Source organism: Lutra lutra, chromosome 1, assembly GCF_902655055.1.
Source record: "Lutra lutra chromosome 1, mLutLut1.2, whole genome shotgun sequence".
NCBI lineage: Eukaryota > Metazoa > Chordata > Mammalia > Carnivora > Mustelidae > Lutra > Lutra lutra.
Genome location: NC_062278.1, coordinates 66,783,388 through 66,810,531, shown reverse-complemented (window position 1 = coordinate 66,810,531; position 27,144 = coordinate 66,783,388). Strand labels below are relative to the sequence as shown.

The 27,144-nt window shown below is 37.8% G+C and overlaps 1 protein-coding gene across 1 annotated transcript; it reads right to left on the bottom strand.

Moving 5' to 3' along the window:
* Positions 1–634: 634 nt before the first annotated feature.
* TIMMDC1 (translocase of inner mitochondrial membrane domain containing 1) lies at positions 635–22,993 on the bottom strand. Its single transcript, XM_047725819.1, has 8 exons — positions 22,836–22,993; positions 22,524–22,731; positions 19,995–20,160; positions 16,847–16,935; positions 15,870–15,937; positions 6,891–6,969; positions 3,353–3,463; positions 635–788 (listed from the first exon to the last, which is right to left on the bottom strand). The coding sequence occupies exons 2-8, from the start codon at positions 22,715–22,717 to the stop codon at positions 638–640; spliced, it is 858 nt and encodes a 285-aa protein (XP_047581775.1). The 5' UTR covers positions 22,718–22,731; positions 22,836–22,993; the 3' UTR covers positions 635–637.
* Positions 22,994–27,144: the final 4,151 nt, after the last annotated feature.

The window sequence follows — 27,144 nt, the reverse complement described above, 5'->3', positions numbered from 1 at the left end:
TTTATCACAGACCATCTGCCTTACCTGGTTCTTTCCTTTCTCTTCCTAGTGATTTCTAGAGTATTCTTCTAAAGAGCTGCAAGAATAAACATACAACCTACAGAATTCAACTCCAATCTTGGGAAATTTTTAATTTACTGTTGTAAAATCCAGGGAAAAGAATTATGTATTGATTGATCACTATAGATACAAGGTCAAATATATAGATCAATCAGGAAAGACATTAAGTGTGTATTTAAATGTAAAGGTTAAGTAAAGTAAGCATACAACAGCTCAATTCTTGGGGCGCCTGGTGGCTCAGTGGGTTAAAGCCTCTGCCTTCGGCTCAGGTCATGATCCCAGGGTCCTGGGATCGAGCCCCACATCAAGGCTCTCTGCTCGACAGGGAGCCTGCTTCCCCTCTCTCTCTCTGCCGGTCTCTCTGCCTACTTGTGATCTCTGTCAAATAAATAAATAAAATCTTAAAAAAAAAAAAAAGCTCAATTCTTGGTTAAAAAAAGGTAAGAGCAAGTCACTGCCACTAGAGATGCCAGCATTTACATCTGTCAACAGGCTGACCAAGGAGAAGCCTAGCCATTGGCATTCAATGGACATAGATCCTTTCGATTCACCAATGAAAGTCAAGTCCAGAACATTTTCAGTCTTTGTCTTGTTTATTTGTTGATGAAGGGTTTCTAGGAAGATTTAGCAGTGCTTCAATTTTCTGGACGTCATCTTTGGATTGATTTTTCTGCAACTTACTTTCAATTTCTTCAGGGAGGAGCTCAGTAAATTGTAGTCTGGCTTTGCTGTAATAAAAGAATGAAAAGAATATATCATGTACTGCTCTGTTTTTTAGTTCTTAGATTTTTTTTAAAAGATAGTATTTATCCATTCTCCCTGTGCCTTATGAGCAAACATTACTCTTTGTATGTCAAAAACAATGACTTCCTATGCTCCTAATCTGTTGCACTCACAGGCTGACTACGATTATCACATCACCAAAATGGACACTGCTGTGGCAGCAGCTTTGATTCCTAAAATATTCCAGAGTTTCTGCAGGGGTATCATGCAAGAACTAAAGCACCCCCAGCTCAAGTGTGAGCCTTGAAAACTGGCTGCCCTCTTGCCCTCAGGGCCAGGGGCGGGGCGGGGAGGGCTGATGTGAGCCCCCTGCCACTCCATCACCTCTCTGTCGCCAGACGTTAAAGGAACTGCACAAAGGCTGTAACAATGGTAAATGCAATATGGAAAAGTCAGATGGGACAACACTATAGACGTATATTAACAAAGAGTTAAAATCCAATTTCCAAATAATACATCAGTTCTTTTTCTAAATCTAGTATTAGCTTCTTCCTTTCTTTAAGTGATTATCAAGGTCATCCATGACTTTTTCCCCAACTCTTCATTACAAGGTTTGACCATCTCTTCTTCTAGATTTCCATAGCTAGTTTTCTACATTTTCCACTAAGACAATTTTTTATATTCTCACTCTGTTTGACCTTTCTATAATTATTTCAAGCAAAGAAGCAGGCATAGAGTAAGTTCTTTAACTATGTATTGAATTAGGGTGCCTAGGTGGCTCAGTTGGTTACGTAGCTGCCTTCGGCTCAGGTCATGATCCCAGGGTCCTGGGATTGAGTCCCACATCAGCCTCCCTGCTCAGTGGGGTGCCTGTTTCTCCCTCTCCCTGCTGCTCCCCCTACTTGTGTTCTCTCTGTGTCAAATAAATCAATAAAATCTTTTTTAAAAAACCTACGTATTAAATTAACTCCTCAGGAATATCACATATATATCATAGACATATAAATATCCTATAAATTTTTGACCTTTTTTCCTTCTAAAGTATCTTTCATTACTATAATTCAATTCAGTTTATTGTTTTTAGCCATTCTTGAGATTTTTCCATCTCTAAATAACTGATCAACTTTTCCAGTTATTTTTCTGGTTTCCTTCTTTTTTATTGGGATACAATTATTATCTGTTCATATTTTTCAAAACGTTAATACTTTTCCAACTTTCTGTATCAAATTCAAATACCAATATACTTTCCTTACTTTTCCATCTTCTTTCTCAAAGCTTCCTTTTCTTAAAAAACAAACCAAACCAAAAAAACAAGTTTCTTATGATACCTAAAGACCTAGAAATAAGCTAATACTTTCATGCTTTTAATTCTCCACTTCAAATTTTACACTGGCACTTAGAATTTTAAGTGCTTTATCCTACAACTTAGATAACTACATATTCCACCTACCCTCTTACTCTGGAGAAGAGGAGTGAATGAAACAAATATATACTGAGCATTGTGGTGTGATTCCGCCCTCAGAATGGCTGAGAAAACAAGAGGGCTTGAAGTTAAGTAAAATAGCCAAGGTCATAGAATTAATCAATAGCCTAGTTGGGATTCAAGGTTTGTTTTCAAGATTTCAGTGGTGGCAAAATCCATGCTTTTTCTCATATAGAACCTAAGTCCCTGAACAACTGATCTACAGATATTAAGAATTTCCATGTGCATATGTGTGTTTAGCACAAATGGAAACTTCAAGTAAATAATGAAAAAAGAAAAAAAAAAAGACTGTTTATCTATTCAACTACCAAAACAGCAGCAGCTTTCGTCAGTACACAGGAAGCCAAGCCACGAGAATCCTTCGTACCAGGAGTGCTAGCTAGCAGCCTGTTATGGTCATCTTACAAAGAAGCAGCACAAAGTCCACTCTTAGTCTGATAACTGGACCCCAGGGAGTGACTAGATGGCACAGGTCAAAGTTTTCCTCCTCTTCAGTGGCATCCACTTTAACTACCTAATTCATGTGCATCCACAGCAAAAAGTGGAATCTTTGAACGTAGAGACCTAACATGCTCTGTATTGTTCACAGATGCACATGTAACGTGGGATATAACCTTTTAAATAATGCCAAGTGAAACTCACTCATTGCTGTCCATTTCCTTTAAGTAATTTCCTATGCAGTCAAGAATATAGAAAAAGAAAAAAATATGCAACCAAGTGAGGTTTGAATATCTTAACTTAAAAATAAATGTATCTAAAGAATGTCCCTCATCAGATTAAAAATAAAATTAGTGTCTTTCAGTTTTCTATTCCTTCACTAAAAAGATTAAAAAACCAGATAGTGTACAAGTTGAAGAAAATGAAACATTTCTTTGAGATTTATTTATTTATTTTTCTAAGTAATCTCTACACCCAACATGGGACCTGAACTCACAACCCTGAGATTAAGAGTGCTCCTCTGACTGAGCCAGCCAGGTGCCCCAGAAACTCATCTTTGAGTTGAGGGGCAGTTTAGAGGAGCTGGGTTAAGAGAGCATCAGGATGGCTAAGAAAGTCAGATACCCTCATCTTCACCATGCTCCTTACCTCTCTTCCAGCTTCAGCTCATGGAGTGCTTTGCGATCCTTCTGTGTTCTCTCTTGGACAGTCTCACCATAGAACTTCTGAAATGCCATCAACAGACTTCCTACAGGAGTGCTGAGAGGGAAGCAGAGAAAGCTATGGATAAAGGAGCCATTAGCCCACACACCATGGGAAGGTCTGCTAGTGCATAAGCAACACCGACTGAGCCACTTCTTCTCTGACAGGTATAGGAACTCTGACAAAGTGTCCTTGTCGAATGAAAAGAAAATTATTAAGGCAATTTCCTTCCTCCTCTTCTAAACAGTAGAAAAAAACAATGACTGCAACATCCTAAAATTAACTGGTATAAAAACAACAGGTCTATAAATTGGCTCTGTGTTTTATCATGAATGATATACTGGGAAAATATATACTTATGACAGTTCTAGTAAGGAGATTTATACTGAAGATTCCTCAGAAGTGAAATCACCACCAGGAATGGTACCGAACCCAGTAGGAGGCAGGAACTGTGGAGGGCATTTTTGGTTGGAGGAAGGATACTACTAGCTTCTGGAGGTGGAACCACCAAAACATTCTCAAATTCAGAAGTCTGGCACAACAGTCTCACCTGTAATGTCAATAGTTATTATCAAGAAACTGATATAGGTAACACTTACTACAATAACAGAAGAGGGTTTGGTTCTTGTGTTCTTGAAGAGAAGAAGTTTTTGACTCTGATATAACTTAAATTTCCACAGACTGCAATGTAAGTAAGCTCATTCAAAAAAGTATTTTTGCTAAATGCATATGTCCAATGACAAACAGATAAAGAAAACGTGGTCTATACAATGGAGCACTATGCAGGCTTGAAAAAGAAGATCCTGTCATACGCTACATGGATCAACCTTGAGGATGTTATGCTAAGTGAAATAAGCCAGTTATAAAAGGATAAATATTATATGATTCCATTAATATGAAGTATTTAAAGTAGTCAAAATCATAGAAACAAAGTAGAAAGGTGGTTGCCAAAGGCTGGGGGACAAAGGGAGGGGAGAATTAATGTTTAATGGGTAAAGAGTTTTCAGTTTTGCAAGATGAAAAAGTTCTAGAGATCATTTGTACAAAGTGTGAATATACCCAACACCACTAAACTGTACACTTAAAATGGTTAAGATGATAAAATTTATGTTATTTGTTTTTAATGACAAAGAAAAAGAAATTATTTTGGCTTCTAATTTCAACAGTTTTCCCTTTCAAACTAAGCTGGTATATTAAAAGCATAACAAGGAGTGCCTCGCTGGCTCAGTCAGTAGAGCATGTGACTCTTGATCTTGGGGTTCTGAGTTCGAGCCCCACATTGGGGGTTGAGTTTGCTAAAAAGCAAACAAAAAAACACAATATAATAAACATGTCAGCAATGGATTATGACATGCTGAATTTTTAAAAAGAATTTTAAAAAAGAATGCATGAATCTACAGTGTTACTTCCTCCTAAAAAGGGGATAGAAAAAGGGAGGGCATAGGTGGAGGGAAAGGGAGAACTCTTCTATTCAAGTAAATGCCAACTAACAAAAATAAAGACAAGACAGAACTAACAAATCATTTTGCAACCATCTTTGTAATAACTGATGACACCAACAATTATAATAGATCATTAAAACCACAAGAAAAAAGATAGCTGGAGAACAGGCTATTCAATCTTATCCTACAGATTATTTGTTAATCACAATGGGAAAAAGATACCCTTAGAGTGGAGGAATTTAGTAGATACCAAATGTGATAGGCAGAATTCTAAAATGGCCCCCCAATCTGTCCTGCCTTAATCCCTCAACTATACATATATTATACCCATGATTATATTACAAGGGAAAATTTTACAGATACAATTAAAATTAGTAATCAGTTGAATCTGAGTCAATCAAAAAGTAAATTATCTGGATAAACCCTTTAAAAGCAGAGTTTTCCTTGGTGGCAGAGTAGAAGTCAGAGAGATTCAAATTATGAGAAGGATTCAACATGCTGGTTGCTGGTTTGAACATGAAGGGGGTCACCATGAGAAGGAATGGGATGTCTCTAGAACAGCGGTGCCTGGCTGACAACCAGCCAAGGTACAATGACTTCAGGCCTACAGCCACAAGGATCCTGTCCACAACCTGAATGGTTTAGGAACAGATTCTTCCCCAGAGCCTCCAATAAGAGCCTGACTGAACAACACTGATTTTGTCCTTGTAAAACCCTGAACAGAGAGAGCCCATCTGAGCCTACTCAGACTTCTGACCTACAGAACTGTGATGTGATAAACGGGTAGTGTTTCAAGTTGCTAAAGTTTGTGGTAATCTGTCACCCAGGAGTGGAAAACTACCGTACCAAGTCATTAAAATTAATTTCACTTATAATCGCTGATACAATATGTCTCTTGATATGATAGATGGAAAAGGAAACAAATTCACCTATATTGTGTTCCTGATGAAAATATTTAACCTAAATCTAATCCTGAGGGGATAATAAAAAAAAAATTGAGAAATTTTCGGGGGCGGGGGGAAGGCAGTGGAACTGTTCTAGTTTAAAGGAATCAAGGGGTGCCTAGGTGGCACAGTCAGTTAAGCCTTGGATTCTTGGTTTCAGCTCAGGTTGTGATCTCAGGGTCCTGTGACTGAGCCCCATATCAGGCTCTGTGCTCGTGTGGAATCTGCTTCAGTTTCATTCTTCCTCTTCCTCTGCCCCTCCCACTTGTATGCACTCTCCAAGAAATAAATCTTTTCTTTTTTAAATAAAGAAATCAAAACCATAAAAACGATATACAATTGAATCCTGGGTTTAAAAAAATTATTATAATAATTAAAAATTTTTTTTACTATGGACCCTATCTTAGATAGCTATATTGAGTCAATGCTAAATTATTTATTGTGATGATTATATTGTGATATCACTGGCAAATATTCATCATTTCATTCTGGGAGATACATGCTGATATATTCAGAGATGAGGAATTATGAGGTCTCCAAAGACTTAACCAAAAAGAGAAAGAAAAAGAACTGGACACACATTACACACATATACAGAGAGATATAAAATGAATATAGCAGATGTTAACAACTGGTGAATGTAAGTGACGAGAATACGGGTGTTCAATGTACTAAGTCATTCAACTTTTCTATAAGTTCAAAATGTTTCAAAGTAAAAAGCTGAAGAAGAAAATTTTTAAAATTTATTAAACTAAACAAACAAAACCCAAACAAACTTTATTTTTTTAAAGAGCATGTTTGTTAATTGTTTCTTATTCCTTTTTTTCCTGCTCCTTGCAAATACCATTGTTCAAATTACAAGTAAGTTCAGGTGTCAGTGATATATAAACAGTTTTTACTCAGTGACAACTCTAAGTAAAATCAACCGTTTGGAGTAGAATTCGAATTTGACAGTCAAAGCCACTGCCAATATAAGACTGAAGACCTTTTATAGGTTTTAAGATTTAACACTGTTCTTTAGAAATGAATGAGATTTTTAACAGGTAAGGAATTAATGAATGTTGTGTTAATTTAGAATGAAATTGTGTTAACACTTACCCCAGCAAGGCTCCAATTATGCCACCAGCCACCAGACCATGCAGGCCCAAGTTTATTCTAAAGAGACCTCCTGTGACAGCTATTTTAAAGCAAACAAACAGAAAAAACCCTGATATTAAATTGTCTTTAAACACTAGAATCTATCTTTAAAGTTTTCCTTCTATAAAAATGACATAAACCCCTAAGTAAGTTTTCTGAACCCAACATGAATATACCACCACGATCTCTTCCACACTGCAGGTTCAAAGGAAAACATTCCTTTTATAAACCTACTTTCTCCATCTGTTCTAGGGTCTAATCTCTTCTCATTCTCTTCAATGTTTGCCCACCTCCTCTTAAGAATCTGTAATTTCTTCACTTCCACCTCTTCCATTTCTTCCTTCTTCAAGAAAAGCTTTCCCCAAATAAAAACCCCTGCAGTTTATACCTCCCCGCCACCACAGCCTCACCCTTTCTTTACTGCTACAAGCCTCAGGCAGGCCTGCAAGCAAGCGGGCATTTAGCCTACAGTGCCACCTGGTGGTCAGTGTAGAGGTCCTCTTTCCTTCCCACGGGAATGCTCTATCTATGATGTCATTCATTTTCCTCCCTTACTAGGTACAATACAACTAATGCCATCTTAGGTAGTAACATTGTTTTAAAAAAAAAAAATCTGAGATCTATTTCTCTTATTTAAGAACTATTTATCATTTTTGCATTTTCTACATTTTAAAATTAACAAGAATGAAAATTATCTTTAATTCTATTACCCAGAGGTAGTAATAAATTTGATCTTTTTTTTTCCCCCAAACAAAACATTTTAAAAAAATAAGATACTTTTTAAAAAAACCTATTAGAACAGGTTTTAGGACACTGACAACACTAAATGGTGGCAAGGATGTGGAGCAAAAGAAACTCTCATTCACTGCTGGCTGTAACCCAAAATGGTACGGCCACTTTTGAAGAGAGTCTGACAGTTTCTTACCATATGATTCAGCAATCATGCTCTCTGGTATTTACACAAAGGAGCTGCAAATTTATGTTCACACCAAAATCTACACACAGACATTTATATATAGCAGCTTTGTTCATAATTGTCAATACTTGGAAGCAACCAAGATGTCCTTCAGTTGGTAATGCATAACCTGATACACTCAGACAATGAAATACATAGGTAATAGTAGATAATGCATAAACTGGCATTCAGACAAAGCACTAAAAAGAAATAAGCTATCAACTAATGAAAAGACACTGGAGGAAACCTGAATGCATATTATGAAGTGAAAGAAGTCAATCTGAAAAAGCTATATAGTATTATATAACATTCTGGAAAATGCAAAACTATGGAAATAGCAAAAAAATATCAGAGGTTATCAGAGGTTGGTAGGTGGGATGCACAGGTAGAGCAGATTTTTAGGGCAATGAAAATGGTCTTTATGATACCACAATAATGGATACATGTCCTATTTGTCCAAACCCATAGGATGTACACCAAGAGTGAATCCTAAAGGAAACTATGGACTTCAGGTGATAATGATGCATCACTGTAGGTCCTTCAATTATAAATATCCCACTCTGGTGTAAAATGTTCATAGTTGGGGAGGCTACATGTAAGTGGGGGAGGGAGTATATGCAAAATCTTTGTATCTTCTGTCCAATTTTACTATGAACCTTAAACTGTATTAAAGGTGGGGAGGGAGTAATGAGGCTTATTAAGCTGTCAGCAGCCATACACCAAAAACGGAGTTGGACTCTTTATTACACATAACTATGTTTTCTATGAATAAAGACAATTTACTTCGTTTTTCTCATTCTTGGTACTTTTTGTTTCTTTTTCTTACCTGAATGCATTGGTTAAAGTCTTCAGTATAATGCTGAATATGACTGTATTCTTCTCAAATACCTAAATTACAAGTGTATACATCTGTGTTGTATTCCTAGTCTTAGGGGAAAACCATTCAGTCTTAAACATGACATTTGCTGCAGGTTTTTTCATAGATGACCTTCATCAGGTTAAAGAAGTTCCCTTTTATTCCTAGTTTGTTGAGAGTTTTTAATTCTGAATATTGGATTTTTGTCAAATGATTTTTCTAAGCTAACCTTAAATTCCTTGGATAAACTCACTTGGTCATGATATAATAATCCTTGTTTGATGCTGGATTTGGTTTACTAGTATTTTGTTAAGGATTTTTGTGTGCATACTTTTTTTTTTTTTTTTTTAAAGTAAGCTCTACACCCAACATAGGGCTTGAACCCACAACCCTGAGATCAAGAGTCACATGCTCTGCCAACTGAGCCAGCCAGGTGCCCCTGTTGTATATACTCTTGAATGACAGTGATCTGTAGTTTTGTTGTTTTCATCTAGCTTTGGTATAAGGAGAATACTAGTCTAACAGACTGAGTTTGAAAGTGTTCCTTCCTCTTCTATTTTCTGAAAGAGTTTGTGAAGGAAATTTCCCAAATACCCATTGAAGCCATCTGGTCCTAGGCTTTTCTTTGTGAAAAAAATTTTAATAATTTAGTTCATTAATTTACTATGGGCTATCCAGATTTTCTATTTCTTCTTTAATAAGTCTTGGTAATTTGTGTCTTTTGTTTTTTCTTCTTGGTCAGTCTTGCTAAAGGTTGTCTATTTTGGGGGTGCCTGGGTGGCTCAGTGGGTTAAGCCTCTGCCTTCAGCTCAGGTCATGATCTCAGGGTTCTGGGATAGAGTCCCGCATCGGACTTTCTGCTCAGCAGGGAGCCTGCTTCCCCCTCTTCTCTCTTCCTGCCTCTCTGCCTACTTATGATCTCTCTGTGTGTCAAATAAAAAAAAAAAAAAAAAAAAAGTTGTCTATTTTATCTTTTCAAAAAAGCCAACTTTTGGGTCCACCCATTTTTTCTTTTTCTTTCAATTTCAATGAGTTTTATTTAATTCTAATCTCCTTCTGTCTACCTACTTTGGGTTTATTTTGCTTCTCATCTTCTAGTTTTTAAAGGTAGAAGCTTAGATTGTTCATTTGAGATCTTCTTTTATAATGTCGATGTTTATAACTATAAATTTCCTACTACATACTAATTTGGGTGCATCTTAGAAATTCTGACATGTGTTTTCATTTTCATTTAACTCAAAATATTTCTAATTTATCTTGTGATTCCTTGTGGTCTATGGGTTATTTATAAATATGTTGTTTAAATTTCCAAATACTTGTGGATTCCCCCATCTTTTTTCAGTTTAATTCCACTGAGGTCAGAGAAAATATGTTGTATGATTTCAGTACTTTAAATTTATTAAGACTTGTTTTGTGGCCTTATATACAGTCTAGCCTGAAGATTATCCCATGCGCACTTGGAAAGAATGTATTCTGCAGTTGTTGGGTAGACTGTTCTATAGATCTTAGTTCATACAGGTTGATAGTGTTGTTCAAATATTCTATATCCTTGTTGATATTTCCTCTAGTTGTCCTATCCATTACTAAAAGTGGCATATTAAAGCCTCCAACAACTGTTACTGAGTTGGCTATTTCTCGTCTCAATTTAGTGTTTGTTTCATGTATTTAGAAGCTCTGTTGCTAGATGCATTTATGTTTATAAATGTTATATCATCTTGATTAATTGGTTCTTTTAACATTATAAAATGTCCTTCTTTGTTGCTAGCATTTTTATATTAAAGTCTATCTTGTCTGATACTAGAAGAGCCACTCAAGCTCTTTTCCTTACTGTTTGCATAGTTTATCTTTTTCCATCATTTTATTTTCAACTTACTTGTTTCCTTGAACTAAAATATGTCTCCTGTAGACAGCATACAGTTGATCCTTTTTTAATGGAGTCAGACAATTTCTGCCTATTGATTGCAGTGTTTAATCTACTTGTATTTAATGTTATTACTGATATAGCTGGATTTAGGCCTGCCATCTTACTGTTTTCTATATATCTTATTTCTTTTTTACCTTGTTATTACTTTAAAAAGTTACTTTATTACTTGCTTTAGGGATTACCCTAGCTTCTTAATTTATCACAATCTACTTCAGATCAGTAACAATTTTAGTCCAGTAACATGTACAAAGACTGTTCCAATACAGCTCCACTCCTCTCCCATCTTTGTGCTATTATTGTCACTTACATTATGTATATATGTTAAAACACAACAATACAATGTTATTATTTTACACAATCATATATATTTTAAAGAAGGGAAAAAGAAAGGAAAAACAATGGGTTTATGACTTTTCTATTAACCTACATATTCACCATCTCTAGTACTTTTCATTTCTTCCTGTCAAGTTACTACTTCGTAACATCTCCTGTTTTAAATATGTTCCAACGTATTTCCATTCCTTCCCTCTCACTTGTGCTATTAATGCCATATACAGTTTTAAACATGCTATATGTCTAATATTTTGATTATACTATTACTTTATGTATTATTTTTTATTAGTTATGTATTATCTTTTATATCAGTTAAAAGAAAATATATATTTATACAACCTTTAATAATTACTTATGTAATTATCTTGACCAATGCTCTTTAATGCTTCACGTAGAGTGAGGTTACCATCTGGTATCCCTTCCTTTTAGCCTGAAGAATTGCTATAGAATTATAAGGCAGTTCTGCTAATAATAAATTTTCTTTCTTTGTTTATCAGCCAACGTCTTTACTTTTGCCTTCAATTTTGAAGAATGGTTTGCTAGATATAGAATTCTTGGTTGACAACTTATTCTTTTCAGGCCTTTGAATGCCATTCTACTGCCTTCTTGCTTCCATCATTCTGATGAGCAACTGGCTGTTAATCTTATTGGGGCATTCCTTGTATGAATTGTATTTTTCTTGCAGCTTTTAAGATTTTTTTCTTTCAACAGTGTAATTATTACATGTCTAGGTGTGACTCTCTTCATGTTTATTCATCTTACAGTTTGTTGAGCCTCTTTGATGTATGGATTAATGTTTTTCAACAAATTTGGTAAGTTTGTAGTCTTATTTCTTAAAATACTTTTTTCTGCCCCTTTCTCTCTTTTCTCGCCATCTAGCATTCCTAGCAACCTGTTGGTATTTGATGGTGTCCTATAGATTGCTGAGGCTCAGTTCACTTCTCTTCATTTTAAAAAATTCTGTCCTTCAAGGGCACCTGAGTGGCTCAGTCAGATAAGCGTCTGCCTTCGGTTCAGGTCATGATCTTAGGGTCCTGGGATCAAGTCTGGCGTTGGGCTCCCTGGTCAGCAGGGAGTCTGCTTCTCCCTCTCCCTCTGCCCCTACTCACCACTCATGTGCTTACTCTCTCTCTCAAATAAAATCTTTTAAAAAATTCTGTGCTTCACAAGAGACAATCTATACTGATATATCTTCAGGTTCACCAATTCTTTTCTGCTACTTTAAATATGATGTTGAACTCCTCCTCTCCAGTGAACTTTTAATTTCTATTGTGATATTTATCAACTCCAGAATTTTTATTTGATTCTTTTTTGTAATTTCTGTCTTTACTGACATTCTCTATTTGATAAGTCACTGTCATCAAACTTTTATTTCTTTAAAAATGGTATGAAGCCTTTTGCCTGCTATGTTCAACAGATGGGTCCTGTCAAAGACAGTCCCAATGACTGCTTTTTTTAATCCCATTTTTGCATGTCTTACAATTTTTTTGTTTTTGTTGAAAACTGCATATTTTAGGTAATAAATTATAGCATCTCTAGAGTTAGGACATCCTTCCAGGGGATGGCTATAATTCTTTGTTTATGTAACAACTTGCCTGGACCAATTCTACAGAGTCTTTTTTTCTGCAGACTACAGCCACTAATGCCTTTCCTTAATTTTTATCTTTTTGCCTGGCTTCCTGGGCATCATACTGGCTTAAGCAGTCATCCAATGAGTCATCAGAGGTTATGCTTAAACATCTCAAGCGAATAAGGTTTCCATTCCTTGCCAACGTATCTGTGGTTGAAGAATGCATTCAAAGTTTATAAATCTTTTCTGGCTTTTTCTTTTGATGTCCACAATTAACCCTTACAATTAGCTAAAGATAAGCAGCTTGCTAGAGCCCTTACCAGTCTCTCCTGAATTTGCATAAATACTTACACATATGTGCAACTTTCCAAAGTGCTAGGAATAAGTGGGATCTTATTAAAGACTTCTTGGGCTGTCTTGTTCCCTAGATATCCCTGTGAAGATTCCACCTCCTCGGGGCGCCTGGGTGGCTCAGTGGGTTAAAGCCTCTGCCTTCGGCTCAGGTCGTGATCTCAGGGCCCTGGGATAGAGCCCCACATCAGGCTCTCTGCTCTCAGGAGCCTGCTTCCCTCTCTCTCTCTCCCTGCCTGCCTCTCTGCCCACTTCTGGTCTCTGTCAAATAAATAAATAAAATCTTTAAAAAAAAAAAAAAAAAAAAGATTCCACCTCCTCTGCCAGGCTATTCCTCACCTCAAATAGTAACAAAACCTCAGGTTAGGTGTGTGACATTATCCTTCTCTGTTGCAATGATTTTTGCAACACCCCTTGGCTTGGAATTTTCTGATCTCTGCTCCAAATAAAGCCAGCCACCTTAAGCAGCAGAAGCTGGTTCTCCAATCTATCCTTGTGAAATTTCTGCATCATGGAGCTGTGGGTTAGAGGGCAAGAGCAGTCCTAGGCTGAAACACCACAGACTTTCAATGTTCTTAATGAGACTCAGTATAAATTCTTGGATAAATGCTTACTGATCTATTGGGTCCTTGTGGTCAACCTCTAGCATCTTTAAATGGTTGTTTTTGATAATTCTGTCCAATTCTATTATTGCTTTTTGTAGAGAAGATTTGCGAAGCTTCTTACTCAGCCATTCTAGACATCAAATATACATTTATAAATGTCCAGATTGAATGCCAAGTAATAAGAATGAGAGGAGATATCCTTGACCTGATTCTGACTTCAGGGGAAATTACTTTATGCTACACCATTAAGTTCAATGTTGGTTGTTGGTATGAGATAAAAACTTCTATTGTATCAGATGTATTTTTCTATTCTTATTATTTTTACTAATTTTTTAAAATATTTTATTTATTTATTTGTCAGAGAGCGAGCGAGGACAAGCAGGGGGAGCAGCGGTAGAGGGAGTAGCAGGCTTCTTGCTTAGCAAGGAGCCTGATTCAGGGCTATTTTTACTAATTTTTATACTCAGTTTACATTCAAGAGACATCTTTCTACTCTACTCTGCACCAAAGAGTTGTCAAAAAGGCAAAGACTTTCTCTGATCAAGTAAGTCATCTAGTAGAGAAGCAAAACAACAGCTATAACATAATGTTATCAGTGCTTCAATTAAAGTATTTACAGTAAATTATGGGAACACAGGGGAAAGACACCTAAAAAGTCCCAAAGATAAGAAAATAGGGGCTAGAAAGGACCTCTATGGAAGCTGAAGCTGAGATATGAGCTTGAAAGATAGGTCCAATAAGAGCTGAACAAAATTGTCTGTGGGACTAGGAAGACAGGTTCAAGATGGACCAACACATGTAAAGCAAGATTATGTTGGGTTTGGGAAATCAGAGTAGAGTCATAGGGTGGAGCAAGAGCAGTATATGGGGGCCAGATGAAGAATCAATATTAAAATGATGGGAAACTATGGAAGAAACTCAAGCAAAGAAGTGTTACAATCATATTCATATTTCAAAAAAGTAAGGCAACACTGGAAGTGGAGCACATGAAGACTAGAAACAGGGAAGACCAGACAGCAGGAGTAGGAAAAAAGAGGAGCTGAGGGTCCATATATATTAAAGGAATATAACTGATAGGACTAGAATTTTGGAAAGAGGGAGATAAAGGGCAGAACCATATCATTGCTTGGCTTTGTTGCTGTTGTTGTGGTTTTTGTTTGTTTGTTTGTTTTTTAATTTAACAGGGTAGATGACAGAGAACATAACAGCAGGAAAAAGTATGGAAGCTGGAGAAGGAAGACAGTTTGGTTTGGATATAGGCATTTGAGTCTACAGAGTACCCATGGAAAAATGGTTGCAAGTTAAAAAAGGGAAAGTTCCAGTTTCTTCAATGCTATTAATGCCTATTTCTAGTTTCGTATTTTAAAATGTTTCCACTCAATTGTTAAGTTCAAATTATGTGTATGTGTGTTTGCCTGTGTGTATATACATATACACAGAATATGTATATGTGTATGTATATACACGAAGAGAGCATGCACCCCACAGAGAGCACAAGTGATAAAGCAAATGGGCTAAAATGTTAACAACAGTTGAGTCTCCATATATTAAAGCTATATGGTGTTCCTTGTATTACTTTTACTTTTAAAACTTTGTAAGCTTGAAATTATTTCCAAATTAAACATATTTTAAATGTTATGTGCACTATATGTAATGTTTTTCTATGTGAGAGAATGTACACGAGTTAGTGAGTGCTTGAGTGTATATGGCACTTGATTTGCATTTCTGGAAAAAACATTTCAATACTTTTTTTAATGTTCATTTTAAAGAGGTCACATTTACCAGAGGCATAGACCTTTAAAATAAAATCCAAGCTCTTACCATGAAAAATCTGGTCCCTTTCTACTTCACTTCACCAATCTTATCTCAAAGCCACGCTTTCCCTCACTCACTATGTTTCGGTCTTATTATCCTGCTCTTGAGAAACTTTTCTTGCCTTAGTGCCTTCACCCTCAATGTTCCCTCTGCGTAGGCTACTCTTTTTTATAAGGCTTACTTCTTCCCATTTTTCACACATCAGCTTCAATGTCACCTCCTCATAAAAACTTTCTCTGATCACCCTGACCATCCCACTGCTTCACCTATTTGCTACCTTTTATCACAGCAATCTTTCTCCCCAACCACATAGATGGTAAACTCCATGAAAGCAAAGACTTTTCTGTTTTGTTCACCAAGTACGCCAAGAGCCACACATAATGCCCTTCACATATTTTGCAAGAATGTTGAATGAGATGTGATAAGAAGCTAACCAAAGAATTCAGTAGCTCTTATTTACAAGTCCTTAAATATTTTCCAGACCATATTTGAGAAGACTGAAAAACATAAACGAGAACAAAAATGTCTTACCTCCTGCAATGACAAAATGGCTTAGGGCACTTTTATTTCGGTACACATTTAGACCAGTGTTGACTGTGCTGGGAAGAAGGGAGAAGGAAGAAAACATAAAATTTAAAGCATATCCCCCTTACTTTCTTTTTTTTTTTTTAAGATTTTATTTATTTATTTGACAGAGAGAGAGATCACAAGTAGGCAGAGAGGCAGGCAGAGAGAGAGAGGGAAGTAGGCTCCCTGCTGAGCAGAGAGCCTGATGTGGGGCTCAATCCCAGGACCCCAAGATCATGACCTAAGCTGAAGGCAGAGGCTTAACCCACTGAGCCACCCCATCCCCGTTACTTTCTTTACCACAATTTTCCCTAAAGAAGTGCCCACTATGTCAATTCCTGGTCTTAGTCTAGGCCCTGTCAATGTGTTCCAGATTACTAATATGTCTATGGGTTTTCTAGGTGACCTGCCTTCTGGTGAAGAATGAACCAAAGAACAGTCAAATTTCTGGAAAAAATATTCACTTAGAAAAAGAAATGTAAAGAAAAATTTTGCAGAATTTCTCTTACTTAGAAACCTTGTACCTATTTGGATAATAGTAGACTTTCACCCATGGATGCAAAACTACATTTGGACCGATCTTTTACACAGAAAGATAAAAGTTCTTGAGGAAAAGGGTATTATGAATCACTTTCATGTGGGTATTTAGTTTTTAAAAATCCCACTTGCTCGGGGCGCCGGGGTAGCTCAGTGGGTTAAAGCCTCTGCCTTTGGCTCGGGTCATGGTCCCAGGGTCCTGGGATTGAGCCCTGTATAGGGCTCTCCGCTCAGTGGAAAGCCTGCTTCCTTCTCTCTCTCTGCCTGCCTCTCTGCCTACTTGTGATCTCCGTCTGTCAAATAAATAAATCTTCAAAAATAAATAAATAAAAATCCCACTTGCTCAAAAGATGTGCTCCTAAAAGAATACTGAGAGCCTTTGTCATGATTCAGAGAGCACTTACTTGAATATAGTCACAAACACTGTAGTTCTCCAGCTCCAGCGCCAGCCATACCGGATGAAACCTCGTGTGGCAGCACGATGTGCAGATTGCTAAAGGTAATGAAAAGGCTATGAGGTTCCAGAACACCCTGGTACCTTCTTTATTCTGAAAACTGTGGCAGAGGGATGTTGGCTTATGGATTAGGCAGGGACACCTAAACAGAAACATCCTACAATCTCTAGAAATACCATTGTTTAAGTGGTGAAGCTAAAGTGAAAGTTCCACACCATCCTATTCCATCAGGAAATGGAAAAGGCACTAAGAATTGCCAGTGTCAACCGAGTAATCCAACAGTGAGGCATAAAGTGACAATCTATATGATAAATGCCATAGCAGATATAACATTAGTGGTAGACATGCTTTTTATGTTCAGGAAATCTTGGGAAAAAGAAACCATAAAATTAAAAAGCACAACCAACTAAATGGTAAATTAAAGGGAAAGGATGATAGTAAAATAGATATGCAGGAAAGGAACAGAGAAAGAAGAGAAGTGATATTTACCGTCCATCTTCTATGTAAAAGTTGTGTTAACATATTACCTCATCTAATCTTTACAACATGTTTTTCAGGCAGGTGCTTCAGTTTTTACTAAAGCAGAGAGAAGTTTCTTACCAAAATTACTCAGCCAATAAAGAATAAAGTCAGAATTGGAAAACAGGTCATCTGTCTCCACAGCACTTTTTCACCACACACCATGGAGCAAGTCTGGTGTAATATACTGAGGATATGGTCTAGACTTTGAGAGAATTCCCAAGTGGATCCTTAACTACTATATGATATTGGGCAAGTCAAAACTCTCTGAAGAGTATCAGGATGGACTTATGGCTTTATGTTTTGTTTTTTGTTGTCTTTTTTTTTTTTCAAGATTTATTCATTTATTTTAGAGAGAGAAAGCATGTGAGCAGGGGGAAGGGCAGAGGGAGAGGGAGAAAGAGAATCCCCAAGCAGACTCCCTGCCTAGCACAGAGGCCAACACAGGCCCCAATCCCACGACCCCGAGATCATGGCCTAAGCAAACACCAAGAACCAGATGCTCAACCAATTGAGCTACCCACCCAGGTGCCCCTGAATTCATGGCTTTTAATAGGTGGATAAATAAATAAATATAAAAGTGTGTATGAATATGTGTATAGAAGTACACATGAACACACACATTTCCTAATTTTGTCTACTTATGGTCCAAAAGCCATGATAACTCTATAAGCAATGAGCACACCTAGCATCAAATCTTAGTTTTTAAATACCATTTTTCCACTAAAAGAAACTAGAATGCTTTGATGATAACTAATTCTGGGGCTGGTGCTGGGAAAGTAAAAGATGAGCCAGCAACATGCTGCTATGCTCAAAAGTAAACACATGTTCAAAGAATGATTGGGACACATCAAAAAGACAAAGGAACTAGTTTGAAGGTCTCCAACTGTCCAAATCTAGGTCAATTTGAGCTTCACGATAAATAATGGTAATAATGGATTATGAACCTCTAGACTAAAGTAAGAATTCATGAGTCCATGATTTATTTATACAAATAAATCATAAAGAAACAAATACAGGAGGAGGAAAAGCTCTTCCTTAAAGCTGACTACTAAAAAATAAATATAGGAAAGATGGAATTAGAATATAACCATATAGCAACCACCACAGTACTAACTCTTCCAGGTAAGAGTAATCACTGAATGCTAAAACTAGAGCACAGAAATTTGTGGAAAAAATAGGATATTTACATAGTCTCAAAATATAAGTACCCATAAGAAACTTACTAATTACAAGGGAGAAAAAAGTGTAATCTTACAGTGGATAAGCCTGGCAAAGACCATCTCAACCAAGTGCCTAAAGTATATATATCATCAGGAAAGAAACAAAAGATACCACGTGATCCTGATATAATGTACTAAAAAAAAACAACAACATCGATTCTAGGATATTCCTGATAAAACTCAGAGCTGGAATCTAATCATGAGAAAACGTAAACAAATCCAAATTGAGAAACATTCTACTAAACATATAGCCTACAATCTTAAAAAATGTTACAATCAAGAAAGTTAAAGAAACTGTTCTGGATTAAAAGAGACTAAAGAGGCATGAGAGGCAAATTCAACATCTGATCAAGAATTAGATCCTGGGGCGCCTGGGTTGCTCAGTGGTTTAAGGCCTCTGCCTTCTGCTCAGGTCATGATCCCAGGGTCCTGGGATCGAGCCCCGCATCGGGCTCTCTGCTCGGCGGGGAGCCTGCTTCCTCCTCTCTCTCTGCCTGCCTCTCTGCCTACTTGTGATCTCTGTCAAATAAATAAATAAAATATTAAAAAAAAAAAAAAAGAATTAGATCCTGGACTGAAAAAAAAAATTTATTTACTTTTAAAATAAATTATATTAGTGGGACGACTACCAAAATTTACATAAAGTCTATAAATAAGATAAAAGTACTGTGTCAGTGTTAATTTCCTAATCTGGATAATATATTGTGGTTATATAAGAGAAATTTCTTTGTTTTCAGAGAAATATATGCTGAAGTATTAATCATGACTACACCTTACTCTCTAGCAGCCACAAATAAATAACAGTATGCATTATACAGAGAATGATAAAATAAATGCAGTAAAATGTTAACATTTGAAGAATTTGGGTGAAAGGTAGAGAGGAATTCTTTGTATTACTTTTGCAACTTGTCTAAGTCTGACATAATTTCAAAAAAACCTCAAAACAACCCTCAGAGCTGTAACTTCCTCACTTATACAACAGAACTGATATACAAATCTAACAAATGAGTTAGCACTGCAGTTATAAATGCTAATTACTATTTACTGTGAACTAGTGTCCTCCATGGAGGCTCTGTGAATGGGGTTAATATGCTAACCTTGATAATTTAGCTAGGGATTAGAAACACATTTCAGAAAGTAAAGCCATGGTGGTAATCCCTCTGAAGATAAGGACCGTGGTCTGACAAGCCATGTGTATGCACTCTGGCATTAGGACTTTCACTGTTATTTATTAAGTACAGACTTTGTTTCTTTACTCTTACATCCTAAACCCTCCCAACCCTCCTACCTGAGCAAATTTAAAGTAAACTGCAAACTGCTGTGCCCTCAAATACTTTTAGAATAGCAGCACTTACCACAGCATCAAACCGGTTATGATAAACTTCTGCTTGGCTCTGTTCAACATAGCGCTGTTTAGCATGAATAAAAGCTGGTACTCCCCCATATGCCCAGCCAATGATGCCTGCTGAAAGTGCCGCCTTATAAATATTCTCAAGTTCCTTTGAAGTTCTCTGTTGTTCGCTAGGACATCAAAAAGACAAAGTTGTTTGAGATCAATTTATGGATACTGCTCTCCAAAAGTATGTTCAAGATCCTCCCATTACTAACATCACATCTTTCATCATGAGCAGAATCTTCTGACAAATTAAATCTTCTGATGAATTAAATAGCATGGTTATAAGTACCTCAAATCTCAGCCAATTTTAATCTACGCTGTTAGAAATTAGGCTATTAGTTGATTTCTCTTGGAAAGACAGTGACTAGAAGGGGCACAAGGGGAGCTTCTGAAATGCTGCTAAGTCTCTCGGTATTGGTATATAGTTTGTGAAAATTCATTGATCAATATACTTATGTATGTTTTTCTAGGTGCATATTATATTCCAAAAGAGTTTTTCTTTCCCCCCTAAGGTGCTTTTATTAGATGACTATCATAACTCAATCACATCTCTAGAAGCAAGAAGAATCTGTAAGCTGGATCCAAAGATCAGTATTTTCCTTTTTGAAATTTTTAATAAGGATTTTATTTATTTACCTATAGCGAGAAAGAGAGAGTGCATGAGCACAAGTGGAGAAAAGAGAAGGTGGGGGGGGCGAGAATCTCAAGCAGACACCCCACTGGGTGCAGAACCTGACCCAGGGGCTTGCTCCCACAACCCTGAGATCAAGACCTGAGCCAAAATCAAGTTGGTCGCTTGACTAAGCTGCCCAGGTGCCCTGTCAATAACATTTCTGAACTCAAAATCAATGAGTCTTTACAGTTCCTACATCTACAAGAGAAATCTAATTTCTTAGAAAACTGTAATTCTTCTAATTATGTCAATAGGAAAAACTCCAGTAATTTGAACCCTGTATTTATCTTTTATAGTAAATAAGATAAAAAACATTTACCTAAAAACTGGTATATGGTAGAAGTCAGAAGAAAATATAAAAGAGCTTAAAACTTAACAAGCCAGATGTATATGCTTTGCCTCCTTTTTGTTCCCTGAAAAACTCCATGACCTGGGTGATATTTATCCCCATTTTCCTGATACGGAAATAGAGGCTCGAAGTCCTATGGTTGGCCCAAACAGTTAATGAAAAGTGAAGAAACAGCATAGTGGTGGAAAGGACCTAACCTACAAATGGCAACATGGTTGTGCTTCTGGTTCTGTCACCCACTGTTAAGTGACCTGCAGCCAGATCACAATCTCTATAAAACTTAGTTTCCTCATCTACAATGGAGGGGAGCATGGAAATTACACTACATTACCCTCAAATTTATTTCAGTTCCAGCATTCTGTGGTTTATAAAACTGGTCAAAATAACCCTCTTCTGTTATGCACTCCATAGGATCTTTCACAAGTATCTCAACTATTAGAAGGAAGAACGAGAAAGGCTGCCTCATTGTCTTTAAAATGAAGATGAGGGGTGTCTGGGTGGCTCAGTGGGTTAAGCATATGCTTTTGGCTTGGGTTATGATGTCAGTATCCCCAGATGATGGCCCATGCTGGGTTCCCTGTTCCTCCCTCTCCTTCCGCCCCTCCCCCTGGCTCATGCTCTCTTACTCGCTCTCTCAAATAAACAAATAAAATCTTTTTTAAAAAAGATGAAATCTCAAGAAAGCAGGTAAATACGATTCTGCCAACAATCTCACAATCTCAGCAACATCATAAAACTTCAGTTAATTTAACCACTGGATAACACTGTAGTATGGTAATATACTCCATGAAAGGGCAAATTTTTCACCAGTAATTGGTAAATGAATAAATGATGAAATGAATGAATGAATGAATAAAATATCCTGAGTTTTTCACTACAGTTAATTCAATTTGAAGGGTTATCCTTTATTCTGAAATAACCTTATCTGTTAATCCAGCTAATATCTTTTTTCATAAAATGAGAAATTATTTGCTACTATTTTTTATATATTCCTTATTTGACAGAATAAAAATTTTACAGGTCTCTTTGCATCTCTTCAGCCTTCACTTTTTGGAGAGGAGCAGGAGTTATGGCCACAAAGTATCAGTTTGGGATAAAGTGAAATATGAAAAAGAATAATGGAGCGGAATCTTGCAGATGTGGATTCCAGGGTCAATCTGGACACTATTAGCTCGGTCCAATTCTTCTAATTTGTAAAGCCAGAGGATTACACTAAAACTATATTCCCTAAATATCCCTAAGAGCTGGAACATGGAATGAGTTTCACCCTTACAGTCTGATATTTGTCCTGTCAATCATCACAACTACCAAATGACAATGTCAGGATACAAGCCTGGGATATAAATATTAGAACGCCAAATCTTATTTAAAAATAAACCACATCCAGGGGTCCTTCACCCCAAGATGACCCAGGTTTTGGGACACCTCTTCATAGTCCCCTCCCCACAGACCCTAGGCACTTTTACTCTTTGACAAACAGGTCCCGGAGGCGGTCCCATCCGGATTCCGAGTACTCGGGCTTTGGGACGTTAGAAGACAGCTTCTGACTCTCCGTGGGAGCCTCCGAATCGGCGGCCACAGCCCCCGCAGCAAAAACCCGAGGGAAAGGACTCAGCTGCCTGCGGGGGAAACTCTGTGGCGCTGGCCGCCGCACCTCCATGGCCTTCTCCGAACCTGCGGATAGACACATGCTTGGGTTCTCAGAGCTGCAAGTCCTCCCGGAAACACGGTGGGAGGACAGTAAGGATAACTGCAGTAATGAGTCGGTGAGCACCCACCTAATCTGCTGCCAGCCTCGTCGCCACAGCTCTGGACATCCTCGTCCTCCGCGCCGGCGCTCACTTTGGAGGACCTTGGCTACACAAGACAGGAAGTCCCACCCTCACTGGAGCAAAAGCCAATGGGCGGGTAGACTGCGGAGCCCTAGTCAAAATACTTCCGGGTGGAGGCGGGACGAACCCCGGCGGTGTTAGGCCCGCCCCCCGGAAGCGAGTTGACCGCGAATAGTCACCTTCAGTACTGCGCCGGCCGGCTTCCCGTCTGTTTTCTCTGGCTCTGTCGGTGTCTTGGGCCGCACAAACCGGGTCTAGGGCAGACTCCAAGCGGCCAGATGTTGTCACAGGCTGAAGTAATTTAACGTGTTTAAAACTCCGGAAATTCCACACGAATGAAAAAGAAAGTGCAGTATTCAGTACTAGTGGAGTGGGAAAGGGAAAGACAATTTGCACAAATACAAGCCCAACCTGTGACCAACGTGCCGAAGCCTCCCGACCTGGGCGGACACCACCCATAGTCTTCAATTCTGGTTTCTGGAAAGAAACGTGGCATTGAAGATAGGTCTTGGTACCAGATACACCGAGATTTCCAGAACGTTTTTTTGAAGAATCAGCTTTGGGTGGTTCTTCATAAGATGGATTTTACTCCCTTTAGTTGATATGCCTACTATTGCTCGAAAGGCAGGACAACTTATGGAATTTCTACCAGGTGTTTTTCTTTGATAATCCAGCAATAATATCAGTGCAGCTTCTGCTAACGTATGCTTCGAGGTATAGTTTTTATTAAAATGCATGCATTTAAAATATTCCCAAACTGGTTTGTGTAACTTCATTTTACTGGCAACCAAACATAGTCCATTATTTTTTGTCAATCCCTACCCCTCCTTTAATCCTTTCTAGATGTAATTCAAAACTGCTAAACTCTTTAGTAGAATACAGCAAATAGAATTTTGGAATTTGAAAAAAAAAAAAATTGGGATTTGATAAGGTCCAGAGGAGTGCCTGACTACAGGGACTACCTTAATTAGTGACAGTCATCTGGGAAACAGGATTAGATTAACTCCCATCATAGCACTTACTATATTGCATCACAACTTCCTATTTGCTGATGTGTCTCAGTAGACTAATTCTGAGTTCACAGACAAGGTATATTCACCTCTGTAGGTTCAGAACCTAGCATTGTGTCTCGCAGGTATGCTGGTGAATGAAGAATTTAGATCCCTTTACTCCTGGCTTTGATTCTAGGTTGCTGCTTATCCCATATAGACATGGGTGGGCACCAGGATAAAGTTCCCAAGGCCGGAAAGTCCAAAAGAATGGCTGTGAAGTCTGCAGTCTACATGTAGAAAAAGTTGAATGCTTGTGATGATTCCAGAGTAATTCTGGGATGAGGGAGGGCTTGGAATCGTGGAGCAAGGATGTTGGGCAGTTACTACTTAAGTCATTTGTATACAACTCAAATGTCCCCAGGACTCACTACCCCATAGATACAAATGATGTCATATTAACAGGTAAATTTCACTAACTCCAGAGCTGCCTTCTCTGCTTCTTTGGTTAACTTTGGGAGCCTCATTTGTAAGTTTCTCTTTGCCATTTAGTAGTACCTCAAGAAGTCCCCAGACCTTTTGTAACTGCTCACTGTTGCTGCTATTCTATCTCAGTTCCTCAGACTCCACCTTCTGTCACACTCCTGCTTCTCCCAAGTCCCCAGGTCTTACTTTTTCTTACCACTAGAGAAATACTTTTCTTACTCTGTGATCTGGCCTTTTTGAGGGGTCTCAGAACAATGCCGAGTCAAAACGTGTTATGAGGTTTGCTTGGGTCATTGTTTAAACACAGCTCTCTCCTTCCTAGCACATGCCTTTGCCATCAGAGTAAAGGCATCAAGGAGGGATTTCACTATAGTCACCACACTATCTGGAACCACGATTCTCCTATTCAAAGCCCTTGTTGCTGAGTTCTACTCATGGAACTCAATAACTTCTTCCTCCATCGTGAACTTTCTCTCAGGAGTCGAAAATTTCCCTTTCCCTGCTAGGTTCACCAGATACTGCCTTGCTACATATGTTAGTTTCTTGTATTACATGTGACATAAACTGTTTTCATAAGTAGAAAGAATGAATTTTTAGAACTCTCCAAGAACCATTTCACTTACTCATCCCACAAAGCATAACTCAAATTTTATCTCTATGAAGATTCCCATCTGCATTAGATGGAAATTTCTTCCTCCTCTGAACTCCAAATTCACATTGTCTGCATGAGTAACTGGCCTTATGATTAAGGCATCATGTCACTTTAATCACCTTCTGCCTGTGATGCCTCTCATATTGTTTTTTTACTTTATCATCTCAACCACAGAGTCCCTTGAGGTTAGGGAGCCTGTTGTAAACTTTTTTTTAATCTCCCACTTTTTGTGCATAGTAGATGCTCAAAAAGTATTTGATAAATATTAAATGATTTGTAGTTGTATCCCTCTGCCTTACTCACAGCACCTTATCTCTAGATGCAGTAGGATTATCTTAACTGATGGCATATTTAGATGAATGGGAAGATGGATTTTTGTGTACTTCTGTGTGTTCTTGTTTGTAATCAGTGTAGGGGTCAAGGGTAGGAAATTACCTCTTTGGAGCCAAACCAAAGGAGCCCATTAAACTTTTTTCTCTTGGGACGCTCAGCCTGAGAGACAGAGTGTGACAGTGTCTGGAACTGCCCATAGTAGCACTCTAGAGCAGTCCAAAATTCTTGAGTTGTAGTTCCTGTAGGTTGCCCTACTTTCTATCCCTCTAGCTCTAGGAATTCTGTTTAGATTCTTTGAGATGCCCTCATATGCTTCTAATAAGTTCTTTTGCTTTAACTAGCTGGAAGTTTCTTTTCCTGGCAACTAGGAGAACCTGAATGCCACAGTAAAGTAAGGTGGGACACTAATGATGTCATACAGAGGATCCAGATAAAGAAAGGAAAAGCATTACTTGTCTTACCCATGTATTCCACTTATTCAAATAAACTATTCTTTTTTCTAAGAAAAGTATGCCCTTTAGCACTCTGAGAAGGAAAGGTAATGTGGGACCCAGCTATGTTTTTTATTTTTTGTTTTTAAAGATTTTATTTATTCATTTATTTTGCAGGAGGTGGGCAGTGCTTAGGGAGAGGGTGAGGCAGAGAATCTCAAGCGGACTCCACACTAAGTGTGGACGCAATCTCATGACCATAAGATCATGACCTGAGCTGAAACCAAGAGTCAGATGCTCAACTGAATGAGCCACTCAGGCACCCCAAGACCTAGCCAGCATTAACAACAGACAACAACAAGCTTCAAAAGTCATGGGGATAAAAATTATTTTCAAATTTTCAAAAACATACATACATTTCTCTTATTGTTACACACCATCCTCATACCACCTACACTGAGGTAAACAGAGAAGTATAAAATCTGAATAACATTTCCTGAATTTAAATACAAAGATGCCCTTATTGACTGTTCAAAGAGCAGATAAGAATCTGCATTGCTCCAACTCTTAAGTCTTGTCTAGACCCCCTTAGGAGCCAATGGCTAGTCTACCTGTAAATAGGATCTAGTCAAGTCAACTGCCTTCATCCATCCATCCATCCACCCACCCATCCATTCTTCCAATAATTCTTTGTATCTACTGTGCGAGGCACTGTACTGGATTATAGAGACATCAAGATGAATAAAACATGATTTCCTACCCATCAAGAAGCCCCCAGAACAGAAACAGAAATAGTCAAATAACTACAGTGCGATGTGATGTTATAAAACAGGCATGAGCAAAGTTTTATAATAGCCCCTAACTGCCCAGAAGAATGAAAGAAAAGATTCAGAGATGGGATGTTTGAACTGGGACTTGAAGCAAAATGGGAAATTCCCAGGGAAATGCAGTTTCAGTTCCTAATCCAAAGGACAGAAAATTGTTTCTAGTTTTATGACAGGAAAATTAAAACACAGAGAGAAAGAGAACATCTACTGGGCCTCACACTGACAAGGCAAAACTACAGTACAACTCAGAAATCCAGACTGCTTATCGCTAGACTTCTAGCATCTAAAGACATGGTCCCCATGAATTTTTAATACTTAGAAACAAAACATCCAACTTTCAATGTCTCCCTTATTTTATGCAATGCTCTTACCAAGGACAGTCATCTCCTCTAAGAAAGTCCTCAGACTTAAACTTTTGTGGAAGGAAGTTTAAAAAGCCAAATACATTTCTCACTAATGGAATAAAATCCCTGGTTTTATATGACTGAACCTCACGTCTATTAATTTTGAAACCAACTAATACTGAACAGCTCTTAA